The following is a 19,573-nucleotide window of genomic DNA, read 5'->3' as shown; positions in this document are numbered from 1 at the left end:
CATCATATTGTGTAGTTATGAGGCACAGGGGCCATGTAGCCACAACTTGACCCTGCACTACGGCCAAACTGAAGGTGCGGGACTTCACGACAAAGCGGTTTCAGCGCCTCAGACCAGATTCCAGTCGGTTTCAGACTAGATTCCAGACAGTTTCAGACGAGATTCCAGTCAGTTTCAGACCAGATTCCAGTCAGCGCCACTTAAAGGCCCCTTCCTTCTGACGGCCCCTGCTCCCACGAGCTCCAGGTGCCCTTATGACGGGCGGGGGTGTGTGGGAGCACGAGCACCACAGGTGCCACTGCGGCTCCCCGCTGCCTGAGGGGCCCTCCGGGCCCTCCCTCGCCGCCCCGCAGCTCGCCCTCACGCCTACGGCCCGCCACGGCCCGGGGAGCGGCCGCGCTGCTCGCTCCGCCTGCCCTCAGCAGGCTGACGGCCGGGGCCGCGAGCCGGCGGCACGGCCCTAACGGCCCTAACGGCCGCACCCGCTCGTGGGCACGTGCACCGAGCGCGGCCCCGCCGGCGGCACGCGCCGTTGCCAGGCGGGCCGCGTTGCCATGGTAACCGCCTCCCCTTCCTCCCCTCCCCGCCCGCCCGGTTCCGGGCCCGGAAGGCCCCGCCGCGTGCCCTTTGAACCGGGAAGCGCTCGGCGGGAGGCCTGGGCGGCCGGGGTTTGAATGAGATCCGGCTGATTCACCGCGGCCCGGCCCGGCCCCGCGCCCAGGTGAGGGCCCGGCGGGGCCGCCCCCGCGCCAAGGCCGGCATCGGCGGCCCGGGGGGGGCTCTGCGGCCCGGGGGATGGCCCGCGAAGGGAGCGGGGGGAGGCCGGGCCTTGGCAGGCGGCGCCCGGGGGGGCCGCGGTGCGGTGGCGAGGCCGAGCCGGGCCTCGGACTCACGGCCCCGGGCAGCGCAGCAGGCCCCGCTCGGGCTCCGGCAGCAGCCGCGCGGCGCCGCTGCCTCGGCGGGGGTTGGTCAGGGGTAGGGGCAGGGGGCGGCCCGCAGGGGGGTGGCGGTGACAAGGGGAAGGGGTCTGCGGGCGTGCTCGGGGGGCGAGGCGGGCTGCAGGGGGAAAGGGGCCGTCAGCGGCAGGCCCGGGTGGGGTGGGAACCGAGTTGGGCGGCGGAGCGAGGCTGTAAACAGCTGGCGGCCCCGGGAGTGCGCGGATGTCAGCACCCAGAGGGCTGCTTGCTTCCGGTAGGGCCTGGAAGGCCCGGAGAACAACAGCGACCGACGGAGACGCTTGGTTTCCTTTCTTTTCTTTTTTAGTTGTTATGCCAACGTATCTGAAAGCTATATATAGCTGAGAGGGTACTAGGTGAGCTGAAAAGTCCTACGCGTTTGTATTGATCTCCTCCCCCCCCCCCCCGTGAGTCCAAGACGAGCTGCCCGCCTCAAAACAGGGAGCGCGCTTGTAAGAAGCTTCTCCTGAGAGGAGCGCTGTCAGTGGGCGGCTGTTAGGAAGTAAGGAAAAGATCTGTAGAAGCTGCAATTATTTCCCCTCGTCTGGGGTGAGACAACATCTAGGGTGGTGGGAAAGGACAGGTAGTTTGGATACCTTGAATGATAGAAAAACTGCATGGTGATGGCTCGGTGGGGAGGAAGTGCTCCAGAGCAGTGGTGTGTCTGCCGTTCCTACGGTGGAGTTTCAGGGAGCTCGCTATGTACGTGCAGCATAAAGTTAGAAAGCTCATTCTGGGGCTTTGTGTGGTGGTGTGATTTGTTAAGCAATCTTCCCTTACGTGGTAGCTTGGTTTGGATGTACTCGGGTAGCGCTAGAGAGGTCAGTCTGGGTTACTTCAGTAACTCCAGCTCAGCAGTGACTGTAGTTGAATTATACACATTTGTTCGCTATACTTCTAAAAATCAGAAAGCAAAAACAGAGGACCTAACCTTCATGCCTTCTAGTCCAGCTCAGGTTTAATGAAGTCCAGGTCTGTACAGTCCAAAAATGACCAGCCTCCAAAGCTGAGCACTTCATGGAACCTAGATAGTCACATAGCTCTGGGCTCGCACTACTGAGACTCCCTTTGTTCATTATATGGTTAATCTTTAGCTTTAATGGCAAATAACTGAGGATTATCTATAATAGATTGTTTGGATTTTTTTCCATTTCTCATACAAAATACATAAGAAGCCTTTTTTTTCCCCTGCTGTCACATGAGATCCCTGTTCTGGTTCAAGTTTTGCTTTCAGTCCATGTTCTATGACTTTACTTGCATTGAGTTTTTGACCTTTTCTAGGTGAAATGGTGCTTCTCTGCAAGATACATTTCCTTAACTATTTTACCTTCATAGCAATTTCTTGGAATTGTGTTACACTTGCAGTAGAAACCGTAAACCACTTGATTAACAGCAAATTAAAAAAAGAAAAAGCTAGTCTGCTACGTTGAGCTTCTCACCAGGAGATCTAAGCTTTGTATGAGCACTTCCAGTATTGTAGTCACCATGCAACAGGTGGAGAAACTGAGTTACCAGGGGTGAAATGGCTTGCATGAAGTCACAGAGTGTACAGATTGCACAAACTGTGGAGTAAGTTCCTGTCACCTGAGCCTAGCCTGGTGTTCTTTCCATTATTAGGGCAGTCTGGTAGCCAGTTTTCATCCACGTCTGTGGAAGCTAATTTTGATATTATTTTTTTGACTGTAACTCGAGCTGTCAACCCAGTAGGATTCTCTTGCACTGGGGGGTTACACCATGGTTTTTTAATAACAGATGAAAAAATAATGCACTGTAGCATGAAACTCATGCAGAGGTGCAATAATTTAAGACTTCCAAGTTGATTTGAAAATATGGGCTGGAACATGCCAAACACATGCACAACAACTGTGGGTACCTAATGTGTGCATACATATTGTGCATAATGCATTATATAACTTCTTCCCTATGTTGCCTAAGGAAAAATGTTTTTGTTATTGAAAGTTGGTATTTAAGTCAACGTTTATGAAGTGACCAGAAAACCATAATCAACAACTAAATGGTGAGACAGAGCTCTCCAATCTGACAACTCTTGTGACTTACAGTTATCTAATAATAGTATTATGAACAAGTGTTAGGCACAGGTATTTTAAAATTCCTGTTTTTATCAATTCAGAGATGCTTTGTGTATACTCCCAGTGCACTGTTAATATCCACAGACTTTTCCCTTAGAGGCCAGGACAACTGAAAGAGAAGACTGCAATAGTAGAGGTCTGTTTTTATTGTTGTTCTGTTTTGTTTTTTAACTACCAGACAATGACCAAGGTCTTTTAGCTGAGTTGTTTCAGTCATGGACTTATACAAGCAGAGAAACTGTTTAACTTTTTTTTTTTGAGATCAGTGTGGTTGCTGATAGCTTCAGTGACGAATGTATGTCATCTAAATCATGCAGTGAACCAAAATGCAAGTTTATGATGATTATAACTGGCCTCTACCAACTTTTTGATATGGAACTATTGATATGTGGATTCGCTTCCTTAAAGCTTCACTTTAAACAGAGACTGTTAACCCTTCCTAGCAGGCAGAAGGAAATGTTACCAAAGTACCTTCTGCTGACCTTGGAGAGAAAGGGTATGAAGTTTGCTGTGATTTTTTTTTCCACTTTTCTCTGTTTTATATATAATTTAAATAAAAGCGGGTGTGTGTATGATCAACACTAGCTTTTTGCACTTCCCAGCAGGGAGGAAAAACTTTCAGCAGTACGTTACCACTTTGTGTGTGTCCAGCAGGGAAGAAGCAAGAGGACAGAGCAGACAGTTGGTATTGGAGCAGAAGTATAAGCTGTATTCTTGTGTAACTGAGCTGGATGCTTATTACATTTAATATTCTAAGGTTTTCTTTAAAGTGCAAGGTCTAATTTAAATATTTGCTTCAGATTTGAAGTGACATCTGTACGTTTTAAGGTCCAAATTAATTAAGATAAATTACAGTAGTATTCCATGACAGAGAGCTGCCCATAAAGCAGCTTAGGAACATAATGTCAATAGTTTCAATCAATAATTTCTTCTACCCTAAACATCTTCTCTGTTTTTTTTATACAAAGATGATCTCATTCTAATTCTGCTTGTGATTTACCTACAAGAATGTAGGTTTTTGGCTTGCTTTTTTAAAACAGTCTTTGGTAATTAAGTTTGATGGTTTGAGGCTTACCAAGCTGTGGTTCCATGTCACTTTTCTGTCAGTGTTGAACTTGCTGTGACCGCGGGATTGTCCTCCGCTCCGGCCCCTCAGGACTGTTGCCTCCCCTGACCCAACAGCAGGGTTAGCTGTTGATAACAGTGGCTGTATTGTTGCACTTTGCAGTCTGACATTAAATCAAGCTCTCAGTGAACTGTGTCTCTAATATGCCTAAAGGGAGTGCAAGACCCCTGGGTGGGCAGCTGGCTAAAAGTGAGTTGGGTTGTAACTGAAGCCAGCTTCTGGGCTGGTTGCAGTTCTCTTGCAGCCTGTGCTGGTACAACTGCTGCCTCTTGTGGGCCTGGCTCATCGGAGCTCTCCTGGACCCCTTCCTTGTGCAAAGCTGGCAGAAACCTAATGCCTCTTCGTGTGACTTGTCAGTGGAATTGCACCCCAGCCTGTCGGCGCTGAGAAACTCCGACTTGTTCTTTCTGCTCTGACTTCCCAGAAAGATTAACACCTCCTCCTTTGTTCTGGTACCTCTTTCAGATGAGGTTCGGAATGGACTCTGTTAAATGACCTCATTTACTTCAGGGAGGGGGGGAAGACAGCCAGAGACATCTTTGGGCAGCTTTAGCTTCAAGAACGGTTCAACATAAATTTCTTCCGGAGTCTGGGTTAGCTTTAGAGCAGTCAGCTCTTCCAAGACCTCTCTTTCTGTTATGCCAAGACAACTGTTTCTGGGATGTAGTGTGAATCCTATCAGAGAAATGAACAGGGTTAAAAACAACATTTTTGTTAGCCTATCAGTTTACCGCAAGGCTGCACAAATGGCTGTCCTGGCAGTACTGAGAAAGCAGCATCAAGTTGGTAAGCAGCAGCAGCAGCTTCCCCACTGCTCCTTATGTTAACAGTGACATTGAAAAAAATGTCTATCAAATCATGGCCGCAGATCACTTCACGGATCTGTTGTAAACGCTGCACTGTAAGTGATTGAGTGGAGACAATTAGTGGGCAGTGTTCTCTGTGGAAATGAGAATGCAACTTTTAACTCCTGAACTGAATGTAAAACAGCCTTTCTCAACTTGAATTCAGGCAAACCTGCTGCCCTCAGTGACTTTTTTAGTCACGCTGCTAGAAACAACAGCAAAAAACACTCCCCGTGCCTACAGGCCGCTGTTTACCTTTGTGCTTAGGTCATCTCAGCTGCAGCAGAATTCTCCTAAAATAGTAACAACAGACCACAGTTACAGTCTAGTGGCACTAGAAATTATCGATTAGCTTTAAATTGCTGAAACGCACTTGGTAGGGTTTGTGAAGCACCTACGGTGGTATAAAAATGCAATTGGAAGTCAGTTTTTTCATTCTGCTAAAATGCAGCGTGGCTTCACTTTCGGAAAGTTAATGATGTTACACAAAACCTCTTATTCCTGTGTTTTTTTAATCTGCTTTCATAGTAAAAATAAAAATTGTTTTATTGGTGAGGAAAACTGCTTTTAATACCAAGAGTACTTAAAAAAAAAAATTGTATATTTACATGTTCATTTAAACTGTGTTCCTGTTTTTTTGGACTGCATAGTCTGGATTGGTGTAAATGCAGTGAACTACAGAAAGCTTGACCACTAGATCTTCTGTTCTATCTGTAAAAGGCCATTTCTATCTAGAAGATGCCTTAATCACTAGAAATACATTTCAGGTAGACCCTGGATGATGTTGTGATACTTGAAGAAAATTTAAATCGTGAGGTAATTTAGTCCTGCCATAATCTGTATGTAATCTGTAGTTGCTGAGGCCTCTGAAAATCCTAGCTGACCGATGAAAGAGCAGAAACTCTTATTCCTTTCTGAAGAATGTCTAGTGCTAAGGCAGGAATAGATCCAAGACTAAGTTACTGTGCTTAAAAAAGAGGCTATTAAAATGCCTTACCCTTTCTTTTACTTTTGAGAAACTTAAACTTCTTTCTGTGTTGCAGATACTTGGGCTACACAATCAGTGTGACATTTCTTATTATGCATGTTACTTACTGTTTCTAAATTTTGTTTTCTTCCCCTCCCTCTCCTTCATTTTTCCTTCTCTAGGAAAGACTTACTGATTGCATCTTTATAGCCTGAAAGTCGGAGTTGCTGCTGAGTTTGTTCTGCGATCACCTCTTGCTGAGTACCAGGTTAGAAATGCAGAGATGCTTTGTTTTTAATTGTAATCTTAATTATGGTCTAAAATTTTGCTTAAGTTGTTTTCAAAAACATTGTTTCTTAAACTGAAGCTATTGCTGAAATAATATTTGGGCACAGTGGGTTGACAAAAAATAAAATTGTTTTTAATTTGGATGGCTAACCTAAAATCTTCAGATGTTTACACAGAGTAAACAAATATGTTTAAATATATGTATGAAAGTCTAAATATACTCTAACCTACTAAAACAACTTCAGCTACAAATAAGAATGTAAAATACTAGTTGCCAAAACTCTAACCAGAGTCAAGCTGCGGAGCTAGTGAAATAATTTGCATTCCATCTAGAACTGGTTTGTGGAGATTTTCTCTCTCTGGTGTTGCCTTGGGAATCTGAACGTGAACAGTGACTAGTCTGTGATAGCAACATTGGAAATGTTATATCCCTCCAGTTCTGAAAGAAAATGAGACTCTTGTTCTTCTAAAACCTGGGAAGATATGCCGACAAATAAAAAGTTTCTGTAACTGATGAGTCTAATCCAATTTTAATGATTCATAAATGATGTGCTTGCATAATTTCTACTTAAACATTTACAGTCTTGGGTTAGACTGGAATAAATGATGTAAATAAAATACTAATGAGCTAGTAATAAATATTGCTTATCACTTGCTAAAGTGAAATGTGAAAAGGCATAAAGTTTTTTTTGATATTTCTTAAATGAAGGTAGGTAAGACACCTCATTGGCTTATGGAAGTTGCAGTAGTGTAGGAAAAACTACCAATGTGTTTTATGGCAACCCATTGTAGAGACTAAGAATTTCCCAAAATAAGCATACAGTTATGAGTGGTTAAAATCGTAGGTTTAGTAGCTTAAGCCTACTTCTCAGCTACCTACTCCTCAGCCCTTGTTAGTGTCATGAAAGATGAATCATCTTGCGTTTCAATGGAGGGGTGTCTACCCTGGAGAATGAGACATAAATGGCTTTAATTTGTGCTCATGGCTGTTTCACCTAAGTGATTTACCCTGTGCTTACACAACAGCTTTACCTTTCCATGGAAATTCTACAACGTGATTTCAAGTTTGTTACTGGTAGCTGAGGCTGCAGTTGTAAGGTTTGCATGTGTTAAAAATATGTTTTACAAAATAAAAGAAGTGAATCAAATGAAGCTAGTAGCTTGGTAGTGCATTAAAATTGTGAGTAAAATTCACAAATTAAAAATGTAGAGTGAAATTATCAAATAGTGCATGTGTTATTGATCCGTGTGTCATAGATATTGTTGCTTGAAATGGATGATATTTATATATCATTAAAGTAAGAGTTAAATAATCATGTCTTGTTGTAGATTCTAATAGCTCCTTTTTATTTGTTACTGCGAAGCTTAAAATATTTGTTTTAAACTTAAACTGATATAAATCGTGCTAGTTAGTAGTCAGTAAAACCACTAATAATTTCACAAAATGAATATCATTCCTTCAACATAAAAACTTCATCTTTCATATGCAAAGCCATTTTTTTTTAAGATAAGCTATTTTTTGCATATTTAAACTTAAAATGCTTGATCTAGTATCATTACTGCAGCCTGAGATTATGTATAATTCTGTTATGTGTAATGTAACATCTGTTTTGAGGATGAGTGTATTTTGGAAATACCATTACTTGCTGTTCTTATCACTCTTATATTGCATGAACAGGCTTTGTTGTATTGTATTGAAACTTGTAGAGTTAAGATGATAGTTTCTGGTATTTTACTACGTACTTTCTATTTCATAATTAGAATAAGCTAATAAATTTTACTAATTTCTGTAAGACTTGGAAATATAAAGGCTTGATTTGCTGAAAGCAGCTGTTTTATAAGAATTTTCAGTAGCTTTTGTTTATTTTATTACCAGATTTTATTGTGTAAAGTCAAGAAACTGCAAAGTCAAGTAAGCAAGTAGAAGAACTGTTACACCTGGGACAAAGCCCTTACTTAGGTAGCTAGAATTAAATATTAGATTGCTTTTCAACAATATAAAGTGAATAAACTGCAGAGTAATGAACGTTTAATTCTTCAGTTGGGTACCTTAACATTTCCTATTCCTGGAGATCAGTACTTTAAAAAGTGCAAGATAGAAAACCTCAATTTTTCTCTCCAAGAAAGTAACGAGTTAGCTGCGTTGATTGGAATAATCTTGCGCTAAAGCAATGCCTCATGCAACACTGGAAATGTATTAAATGACTGTACTATCACTAGCGTTCTAACTATATACACATTAAATGTTTACTTTACAGTATTTCTTTTAGTATAATGAGTTCATTAAAAAAAAGCTTTTGATGCTAATTCAGAGATCCATAATCTGCTCAGTGTCTTTCACATGTAGTTTTGATGATAACTGACAAGCTGTAAGTTAATTAGCGCAGAACTTACTAATGAGGATGCTAAAATCCTTACTTTCACATTTTTATTGATGCTTTTTGAACAAATTGGAGTAAACTTGACTGTGTATCATTATAATAAGTTTTAAGCACTTCCTGGATGTAGGTGCTGTTCTCAAGCAACAAAACTCCCCCAATTAATTGAATGATAGGAAAGTTTTTGAAAAGTTTGACAAGAGTACTCATCTTCAGAAATGGGGATAACCCAAAACCAAAGCAATAAAACAAGGTCTGTTAATTAGTATGGAAGACAGCTTCTTGAATTAATATGTGGTGTTAATTAACAGGAAGTCTGATGTTGTGTTGTAATTACCACCAATATTTTTGACATACTGAGTGACTGAAGGTGAATTATATGGATAGCAATTTAGTAAACACTTCAGAGCCTGGGGACATTTTTTCCTTTGTTTCTGTTTTTTTGTTTTTAGAAATATGGATAGACTTCTACGACTTGGAGGAGGTATGCCTGGGCTGGGACAGGTTAGTATATAGCTTGTCAATATCTTCTCTTTAATATTAATCAATTACTGGAATATGCCTTTAATTATGTTTAAAACACCACCACCCCCCCCCCAAAAAAAAGCCAACCACAGAATTCATAGTAATAATCTCTGACTCTAGAGATGCTATATAAGTGTATGCAAATCATTGTTACAGCCTGACTGTTTCTCTTGTCAGTATGAACACTTGTGTTGGCACTGTGATTTTTACAGAATGTTTATAAACCTTTAATTTGGTGTCTGAATGGTTTAAGTTTGGATTCAAAAGCAGTGAAAATGGAGAATAAAATTCAAAAATCAATTTCCTATAATAGTGATTTTCAGAACAGTAGTATTGTTCAAAATGGCTGAGCATACCCGTTTGCTATTTCAATATCTCTCTTAATCTTATAGCTTTTAAGATATATTTCAGTACCTATAATGCTCATCACAACAGCACTTAAGATACTGAGGTATATGTAAATTTCAGGGTGATGATATCATCACTTCTGGGTAGCTGTAGCCACTCGTGTGTGTGTTACTCTGTTTTATGTTGTTTGCTATTGTTCTTGCTGCTGTAATGCTGCTCACAGCAAAAAGGCCCCTGTGGCAGCTGTCCTGTTCCAGGGCAAAGCCCACACACATCGTATGGCCTCTCCTCCCGCTAGCACAAGTCTTCCTTACTTTTTTTTTCTGGGCCAGTTGGTGTAGTCTTCAACAGTCTTCAAAAATAAAACCAAGCTGAACTTATTACATTGTGGTGCCAGATTTATTCCTGGCTACTGTCAATACAGGGGGAAAAAAAAATAATGAAAAAGGAACTCTGTCCGAAGCTTCTAGGAAGAATTATTTCTTTAAGGAAAAGACAGGTCTTCAGTGGAATTTCCTTTTAGTCCTTTTGGTCTCAGCTGGACACAGTAGCTGGCCTCTTTCTTTTCTCCTGATCTGCCTCAGGAGCTCTGTTCTAAGTCTGGAATCCAGGCTGTCATTCTTCTGGAGGAATCAGTTCGGCTTATCTTGGACTTCGTGATGTGTGTGTTGGTTTTTTTTTCTGGAGTGACTGAAATTGTGAAACCCACAGCTTCTTTGGATTCTGTGTTGTGTTTGTGTCCGGTGTAACTAGGAAATGAGTGGTTTAATACCGAAGCATTTGGTGGTATATTCTAAACTCATTTCCAGCCTCTAGGTGTTTTGCCAAATAAGCTGTAACTTCTTGTGCATAATTTTTTTCCTTTTTATAGCTAAAATTCTATTCACGCTCTCTTAGTGAATCTTCAAGCAGCTCTCAGTTATTTTTAGTTTCACTTTCTTAAACATTTATTTCTCTTGTTCCTCTGAGCTGCCAGCCTGCTTCATGACTCTTCATTTTTTTAACATCTGCGCAGTCTAATCACTCAAGTTTCACTCCTTGGTCCTCTCTGAACTTGACGCATATCAAAGCTGTTTTTCAAATTTACAGTTAACTCTCTCGGTTGCTTTCTGAATTTCTCAGCTTTAACTTAAGGCTTGATAGAAAATTGAGGCAGACAGTAGAATGTGATACTCAAAAGAAGCTTGATGAACTCCTCTGGCAGCTTTGGCCTGCAAAGCTGCTCTGTTTGCGTAAATATGGAGTTGTCTCTTAAATGAATTGACGAGTATGTGTTGGATTAAAAAAAAAAAAGAAGGTGGAAAACTGAATTGCTCTTTATGCAAGTTGCTGCTTGCACTGAATATCTCTGCTACTTTTGTAGTCTTTCGGTTTACTCAAAGAGCGGGAAGGCTATTCAAAAAGAATAATCTTGCGTCCTTAAGATACAGTGTTTCATTGGACCTTCAAAGATCTGTTTTGAATGTTGATTGATTAAGAGATAATTTAGAGTGAATCAGATAACTGAGGTGGAAGAGAGAAATTGGGAAATTTCTTGGAGATACTTTGTCTTGCTGTAAAATAAACAAAGTTATTACCCTTTGGTTGCCCTAGAGTGTTCTAAACAATTGTATGTAACTTTGTTTTTCTTATTGCTGTGTCATAGTTGCCTTTGAAGGTTCTTCGTTTAAGGCTGAACATAGTGATAAACACCTGTTAGAAAGACGTAAGATTTCTCTGTATGTAGAGACTTGTAGAAGAAGAAACACTTTCAAATGAATATTATGTAATGCAATTCAGGGATTTTTTTTTTTTTAGCTAGGGGTTTGGTTGGTAAAAGGACTATCACATCAGATTGGATAGTAGTCCATTTGATTTGCTTTGTAACTAATGTTCAAGTAACAGCAAATGCTTGGTAAGCAGAGTTCAATCTCGACCATGGACTTCTTTCTCATTGACTTGCCTTAGGTTCTTCAACAGTGCTTGTCTCTTTCCCCTTGTTAATACAACCTGTTCTGTTTATTATTCTGTGATTTTTCTTTTTTTTCCTGTTATTTCTGAACTACAATATGCTGTTCCTGCAGCTAGTTGGATTTGTTTTTACAACTTTATTTTCAAAAGTCTTTTGGTGTCTTGTATTCTACTTGGGAAATGCTTTAAGTAAATCCATTTTTTTGCCTTTTTACTGTTTGCTCTATCAACATACTATTGGAAACTGCCAGAGATACGCTTAGGGTCAATGGAATTTAGCACTGACTATCTTCATATGGCTAATAAACGTCTGATGAAGACAATATGCATGCTGTCGTTCCTAAAGTGATATTTTAACAGTAAGTTTTCCTTCCAGCAACTTGTGGCTTAGAAACTTTATGGACCATTTCCTCTTTATTAGTCATAGATGGACGAAGGACTGCCATCTTGGCGTGGGGAAAAGAGGAAGGAAGATAACCTGATAGCTTTTGGCATCACATAAGCAATCCACAATGTTTTCTGGCAGTAAACTTAGTCACTAACCTCATGTTCCTTGAATGAGAAGATACCTGTGGTAGTTTCGTACATGGTACCATAAATAAGACCTTCTTTGCAACAGTTCTTTGTGCATAAATTGATTGTCTTAGATGCTTGATATTGTAGGCATCTGAATTTATACTTCACAGAATCACAGAATCGTCTAGGTTGGAAGAGACCTCCAAGATCATCTAGTCCAACCTCTGTCCTAACACTAACAAAACCTCCACTAAACCATATCACTAAGGACTACATCTAAGCGTCTCTCAAAGACCTCCAGGGATGGCGACTCAACCACTTCCCTGGGCAGCCCATTCCAATGCCTAACAACCCTTTCAGTAAAGAAGTTCTTCCTAATATCCAACCTAAACCTCCCCTGGCGCAACTTTAGCCCATTCCCCCTTGTCCTGTCACCAGGCACATGGGAGAACAGACCAACCCCCACCTCTCTACAGCCTCCTTTAAGGTACCTATAGAGAGCGATGAGGTCTCCCCTGAGCCTCCTCTTCTCCAGGCTAAACAACCCCAGCTCCCTCAGCCGCTCCTCGTAAGACTTGTTCTCCAGACCCCACACCAGCTTCGTTGCCCTTCTCTGGACTCTCTCGAGCACCTCCATGTCCTTCTTGTAGCGAGGGGCCCAAAACTGAACACAGTACTCAAGGTGCGGCCTCACCAGAGCCGAGTACAGGGGGACAATCACCTCCCTAGACCTGCTGGCCACACTGCTTCTTATACAAGCCAGGATGCTGTTGGCCTTCTTGGCCACCTGAGCACACTGCTGGCTCATATTCAGCCGACTATCAACCAATACTCCCAGGTCCTTCTCGGCCAGGCAGCTTTCCAGCCACTCATCTCCCAGCCTGTAGCTCTGCTCGGGGTTGTTGCGCCCCAGGTGCAGGACCCGGCACTTGGCCTTGTTGAACTTCATACAATTGACCTCAGCCCATCGCTCCAGCCTATCCAGATCCTCCTGCAGAGCCTTCCTGCCCTCGGGCAGATCGACACACGCACCTAACTTGGTGTCATCTGCAAACTTACTGAGGGTGCACTCGATCCCCTCATCCAGGTCATCGTTAAAGATATTAAAGAGGACCGGCCCCAGCACTGAGCCCTGGGGGACTCCACTAGTAACCGGCCTCCAACTGGATTTGACTCCATTCACCACAACTCCTTGGGCCCGGCCATCCAGCCAGTTTTTAACCCAACGAAGCGTACGCCAGTCCAAGCCGTGAGCAGCCAGTTTCTTGAGGAGAATGTTGTGGGAAACAACATTCTGTGGGGAACAGTATGCTTGATATGCATATGATGAGTGAGGTTGTTTTTGTTTTTTTTTAAATAAAAGTTAGGGAACACACAAAGTGACAAAACATCTATTAGTCCTTTCATTTCTCTTCTGTTGTTCATGGGAGTTTAGATTTTGGAAGTACCTCCTCCTCTTGTCCTTCTCCTGTATGGTCTCTTCTCTTCCTGACTCTGCTTCTTGTCATGCTGGGCTTTTTAGTTATATCCCCTTTCCTATTTCATTCTTTTCTGTATCATATCACGTTGATATCCCCATGAAGCACTGCTTACCACAGAATTTCACGGGTGATTTAGTACTTGGTTTTGCATTGTACATTTGCTGCAGACAAATTAACAGGCTTTGTGGGGTACGTAAAAGCATTCTTCTTATGCAGCAGGCAGGAATTTGGAGCAACACTCCTCTTCATTTTGTACGCTGAACTATTGTTTGCTAGTGAAATCAGTTCCACATATGCCTCTATTAGGCAATCTACTGGATACTGTTTCAGAGTGTGAGTAAATTAAGAGAGCAGAGCTCTTTCCCTGACACTTTGAGAACAATAACCCTAGCTATACAAGTTCTTGTCCATGCAAACGCATCCTGTCTCTTTTTCTCAGTCCAGGTGTGAGAGGAAGCAGTGAAGTAATTATATTTTTTAATTTTTCATTTTTCAAATGATTTTTTTTTGAAAATAGCCTACATTGCTCTGTCAGTGCAGAGGTTCTACTGCAATATATGGAAAATAAAATTGTTCCTCTACTTCTGAATTAACATATTTGGCGGTGGGGGAAGGGGAAAATATCCAAATGGGAAGGAAGGGAGAGAAGTGACCTGCGTCTTACAAGGAGTGTTTACACCTTGACTTGGAATAGAGAAAATAGAAGTGCAGATAGCTATTTTATTTGAATAATGGACTTGCCAATTAGCCATCAAGTGCTTCCATCTGTGAAATAGTTGATCAGATGGGTTAGCTGGGATGTTTCCAGATTAGGGCATTGTAAATGGCACTTGAAAACTGTCACTTTGATTATGAGGTTTCAAGCATTGCACTGCTTGATGCTGTGGAACCTTTTCCCTCATATTATCATGGTTTTTTAGAACATACTGATCCCATTTAGTAAATCTATGGCACCGTGGGAACTTGGGAGACCTGCCACTGATTTAAAGTTCTGTTTCATCTGCTAATCTAGCCAGGATGGCTATTAGAAAAGAGCACTACTGCTGGTCTGGTTTTCTGAGAGGCTTCAGAATAAGAGTTTAAGATCTGGCAGGCAAAGGAGGGTCAGTAGCTCATTCCCAATTATCAATTAAATGCAGGTTTCCTTGAGTTAGGTCATGGGAGTAAACTGATGTATATTAAAGTAAATGGCATGTTCTAGTTTGCTAATCTTCATGCTAAAATTCCCTTGTGTAATAAAGCACCTTATTGAAAATTGTTATGGTTAATTGCTTCTTGAAACAGCTTGCTCTTAGTTTGGAGGATACAGGTGTGTTTATTGAATACTGTTGTCTTTAACATCAGGAACTGTTTTTTTCTTTGGAAAGATGTGGAGTGTTTCTTGTAGCTCTTGGTATCTGTTGCACCTGCATGACTTGATTATTCCTGTGACTCCTGGGTGTGTACACTTTATGTGGCCTGAATTGTGATGATACACAGTTTTCTGCTTCCCATGTGTTTCCAGCTTCAGATACTCCCTTTGAGAATGCTCTGCAAGAGCAATAAGTCTGAATTATAGGTCTTGAAATTCTGCATCATTACTGTGCTATCACTTTGGTGATGATTTCCACCACAAATTCCAAGTGCTCAGAATGCTGCTGGTATTGCTGAAATATCCCATGTACATCCCAGTTGAAGAAGCTAGGTATACAACGTGGGTGGCTGACCCCTGTTCTACCTTTTTCCCCAGAAGCTATCGACCCATTTAAAGAGTAGGAAGTTTTAAAACTTTCTCAGTGACAAACATTAGTCACCCATTGGAAACCATCCAACATCAACTCCCATGAAAAGTTCAAAGAACTTAATCGCCTGTGTGATCTCCTATAGAAAGTCTCGGTTAAACCACAGGATGGTTAAGGTTGGAAGAGATCTGTGGAGGCTGTCTGGTCCATCCCTCTGCTCAAGCAGGTATCCTTGCTTGACATTACATATATGTTTTATGTATATGATTATGTTTTCAGGGAGTGGAAAAAGCACCTAAGATATACTAAACTGTTCTCTTTTACTTTGACTGAGATGAGTAGCTCATTGCATGAGTTGGTTGAACAGTCTTGTATTAAAACACTAAAATTTGCATATCAAATTTAGGGTGCCATTGTGGCCCAGGTCTGCTTACACTGGAGATGACAGCTCTGTGGATAGTGTAGGCTTAATCTGAAAGTTGTTGGGCATTACTAAAGTCTGGGTATATTTTTCCCACATTTGAAATATGGTTCAGTAATTGTAATGTTATTTATATCCAACAGTGCTAATGGGGGCAGGAGTATGGGGACATGCTAGAATCACATTAGGAACTGTCATACAATTGTCTGAGCTGATGGGTACTTACAGTGTGTACTTTTTTCATGGTGTAAAAGATGCCTTAAAGCGTGATGGGCCATGCTACCGTCATGCCTTACTAAAAATAACAAAGCTAGTGGGTTGTGCCTGAGCATTATCAGCTTCCTGTGATCTACTATTTTCCTGTAAACTCTGGAGACCATTCTTAGCTGTCTACTCTTGGCCGCAGATTTTAAGCTTCTTTATTTCTAATAATTAGGCAATTAGCTTCTCTTTCCTCAACTTAATTGCCAGTGTAGTCCAGCTGACTTTCCCCAGAAGAGACAAAGGAACTTGGAAAAGGAAATGAATGTAGTCATAATGAGAAAATAGCAAAAAAGACTAAACAAGAACAGTCATCCTTGTGCCTCTTGCGTTATACCTGTTCACTTGTAACATTCCACTCTGTAAGCAGAGAACAGCTCCTGTACAGCGATCTAAATTGCTGCTTCTGTCTGAAAACCCATGCTACTGAATGTTGCAATGCTACTGTGCAGCACCTTTGAACAAGGCCTTGTTTTCTTCCTGTGGTATAGAAGACTTCTCCTCAGGTTTTCCTGGAGCCATATGTTAGTGTTCTTTGTGTATTAATGTCAGTGGGTGTTTTCTTTTTTTTTTTTTTGGAAGTATTACAAATAACTAACCTTCCTTTTGAGTTTCTCAGTTAACCTGCTTGTGTCCAGAGTACCAGCTCTTTACAACAGCAAGCTCAAATGTGTAGAACCAAATACTTTCTAAGTAAAGTGTAAGTAAACCCTATTTAACTGCTGTGCTCCACAAAGTATGCTTTAGGGTGACCTCAGACAGCACACACTGAGGGCTACCTTGCTGCTTGGTGGAATTCTTTAGAATAAGATAGTGAAAAGTCTAGACTGGAGCACAATTTTCTGAAGGCAGGCAAAAATTACAAATCCCGATTAGTTATATGCCTTGAGGCTCTCGTTCTGAACCTCAGTAGCTGCTGTAATGATAGGAGTAGATGACAGATTAGTTTTGGTTCTATTTTGGAGTGAAACCAACCTTTAGTATTTTGTTTTTTTTCCCCGGTAGTTTGAGGCTGTGAAGAGTAGTACTTTTCAAAGATGTGTACAACACTGTTTTGTGTCCCTGTTTTTATTGCTTTTTGCTAACAGTAACTCTGATAATGAGAGATGTTAATTGCATTGGTGATGCATGTCTTCCCTTGATTTTTCTTGCTTTTCTTGATTTTTCTCTTAATAAATTTTGATTGATACGCTTAAGTGGCCACTTCATGCAACGGTTGGGTTGGGAACGTAACAGAAAAATCTGAGTATTGCAAATTGCATCAGTGGTGTATGCAAATCACTTTATATTGTGACTACATTTTAATATTGGGTTAATAATTATGTACCTCTAACAAGACATCAGACTAACTAGAGTGAGTCTCTCAAGTACCATGTAGCATAACTAAGCTTATATCAAAACACAACTAGCACCCAGTCATTGCCAAATCCTGTTATATTTTCTCTTAGTAAGCTGTAAGCCTCAGTAGTCTTAAATGATATTTTCTATGGGAACATTGGAAAACAGTAAAGCTGTTTTTTGTAGAAGACACTTAAATTTTATGCCTGTCATTTTAGACAATTAGGTAAGCAAAATAAATTGCATACTAAAGGTATATGGGAAATCTCGGGTGTACCCATATAGATGGATTATTGTACCTCTTTCATGAAACTGTAAGTAATGCAAGAGAGATCACTGGCAGAAGGATAATTTTTTTCTACTCAAAGTTTTGAATGGACAGGCTAGAAATGTAAACTAATTTTTTTGGATGCTTCTATTGTTGATTTTTTTTCTGTTTTTAATTAAAATTCTGACCAGATTCTCTATGGAGTATCTCAATGAGCTAGTGAATATTTTTGTTTGAAGTTTTGTTTAATTTAAAACAAACAAGCAAAATAGGTAGTAAATCTTTGGCTCTGCTGAAGAGGTGTTTGTAAACTGATGATCCCAACCCATTTAGCCAACGGCTCAGAGCTATACAAAGTTCCATGTTGTGTAATTTTGGCTTTTGAAGAGGAGGGAGATGGAAAATGTTGTATGTTTCAAGTCCATCTATATTGCTGTTGTTGAGTTCTGCTGTAAACATGAACCTGGATAAACCTTTTTTCCTTTTTTTAGGAGGCAGGATTTTGTAAAATATACTGAGGCAGTTTTTTTCTTTAATAGAGCCTGTTAAGGCTTTCACAAAGATATTTTTAATTTGAAGTAGCAATTGATGCCATAATATTTCTCTAGTATCCCTACTCCATTTTGGAGCCTGAGACTGTCTGAGACTAAACATATTACTGAAATTTTTATTTCATCTGACATATGGCGTAACAAGACAATGTGATCCTTTCAGAAATCTAGGCTGTTTGTTGAGGCTTATGGTATTTTGTGGTCTGTTATGTATGCTTGATTATAATTGGTATAAAAATGGGCCTAAACATACAAACAGTTTAGACATAATGCTTGCTTCAAAATATAATCCTGTTGATGTGGAACTAACTGTAAAATTGTGTGTGTACTAGCTGGAAAACTGCAATAAAATTTCAAATTTCTACTAATTAGCGTGTGATTCACAGTGCAAACTAATATTTTTATGAACTTAGGATTTTTCACTCTTTATGAATTAGATCATTTGCTCTGGTGTTTATCATGACAGTGTTGTTAGAATTGTTGAGATATGGGAATGTGGCTTATTCCCTTTTCCTACTTCCACTGACTGACTTAATATTTTCAAGGGTATTGTCTCAGTACAGAAACACTGCTCCACAATTACAACTTAAATAAGGTTTCTAGATTTAGCAATGGGTAAAAAGTACTATGCTCTTCTAAGAAAATCCTTGTGAATTCATCGTTATACCACTTCTCTACAAAGGGTAGGTAGAGAAGAGTACTTAGGTGACTTCTTAAAGTCTTTTTATCATCGCTCGTACTTCTGCCTACTTTGCATATTTGCTTGAATTTGTGTCATTTTTGCATGTAATATTCTGTGTTTTTTTTCCTTCCCCTTTCCAAACTATTCGCTACTAGATTTACCTTTATAAAAACGGGAGCTTTAAGCTCACTTTAAGCACTTGATTTTTCCACATATCTTTTAAAATGCTAAATTATTTTATTGTGGCTGTCATTGCTTTTATACCATAGATGCCCTTTTCCTCCTTAGTTCATAATAAATGTGATGATTATCTGGAACACTTACAATGGAGGTGGTTCAGTAGGGGAGTAAAGGGAAAAGGGGGTTGTGAACACTTTTTTTCATTTCAAAAGTACGGCAAGTTTTTATGTCTTTTTAGTTAATCTTTCTCAATTGTCTTCAGATATAACAGCTGAAAATATGTACTGAAGGGGTTAAGTCGGCATGAAAGAATTCATTTCCACTTTAATGACCTAGCCTTGCTGGGTTAGGACGATGGGGAACATGCTTCTGACTTGTACTCCTATTGCCAATTAACACCTCCTATAACAGGTTGCCTCAGCTAGTCATTGAAGCAGAGGCAGTAGAAATAGTTTACATGCAGCTTGTTTTTCACACTAGTTGTTTAATACTCACAGAATTAAACTATTAAAAGGTTCTTTCTTGCCTTACTGGGAAAGAAATAAACACTACAGCGGTCAGTGTTCGCATGCGTGTCCTATGTTCATGTTCAAATTGTTCCAATTGCAAGAAAAAAGTCATGATTGCAATGGTTCTTATATTTTACACAGCAATATGTTATTTGATGCAATAAAGCTAAGA

At 40.6% G+C, this 19,573-nt stretch overlaps 1 protein-coding gene across 4 annotated transcripts in view; it reads left to right on the top strand.

The window, feature by feature from the left end:
• Positions 1-450: 450 nt before the first annotated feature.
• PSMD14 (proteasome 26S subunit, non-ATPase 14) overlaps positions 451-19,573 on the top strand; it is a 48,326-nt gene continuing 29,203 nt past the window's right edge. The window contains exons 1-5 of one of the 4 annotated variants that reach the window (XM_035569995.2): positions 579-721; positions 6,167-6,252; positions 7,299-7,370; positions 8,149-8,232; positions 9,103-9,154. In XM_035569995.2, coding sequence (XP_035425888.1) covers positions 9,107-9,154 — 48 coding nt within the window. In that variant the 5' untranslated portion in view covers positions 579-721; positions 6,167-6,252; positions 7,299-7,370; positions 8,149-8,232; positions 9,103-9,106. Of the gene's footprint in view, positions 722-1,142; positions 1,313-6,166; positions 6,253-7,298; positions 7,371-8,148; positions 8,233-9,102; positions 9,155-19,573 lie in introns of those variants that run through there. The other 3 variants (XM_035569986.2, XM_035569969.2, XM_035569978.2) reach the window with 3 other exon arrangements.

The sequence above is a fragment of the Cygnus atratus genome, chromosome 6, assembly GCF_013377495.2.
Source record: "Cygnus atratus isolate AKBS03 ecotype Queensland, Australia chromosome 6, CAtr_DNAZoo_HiC_assembly, whole genome shotgun sequence".
In the NCBI taxonomy this organism is placed as follows: Eukaryota; Metazoa; Chordata; class Aves; order Anseriformes; family Anatidae; genus Cygnus; species Cygnus atratus.
The sequence above is the reverse complement of the archived record's forward strand: the minus strand, read 5'-3'. Positions and strand labels throughout refer to the sequence as shown.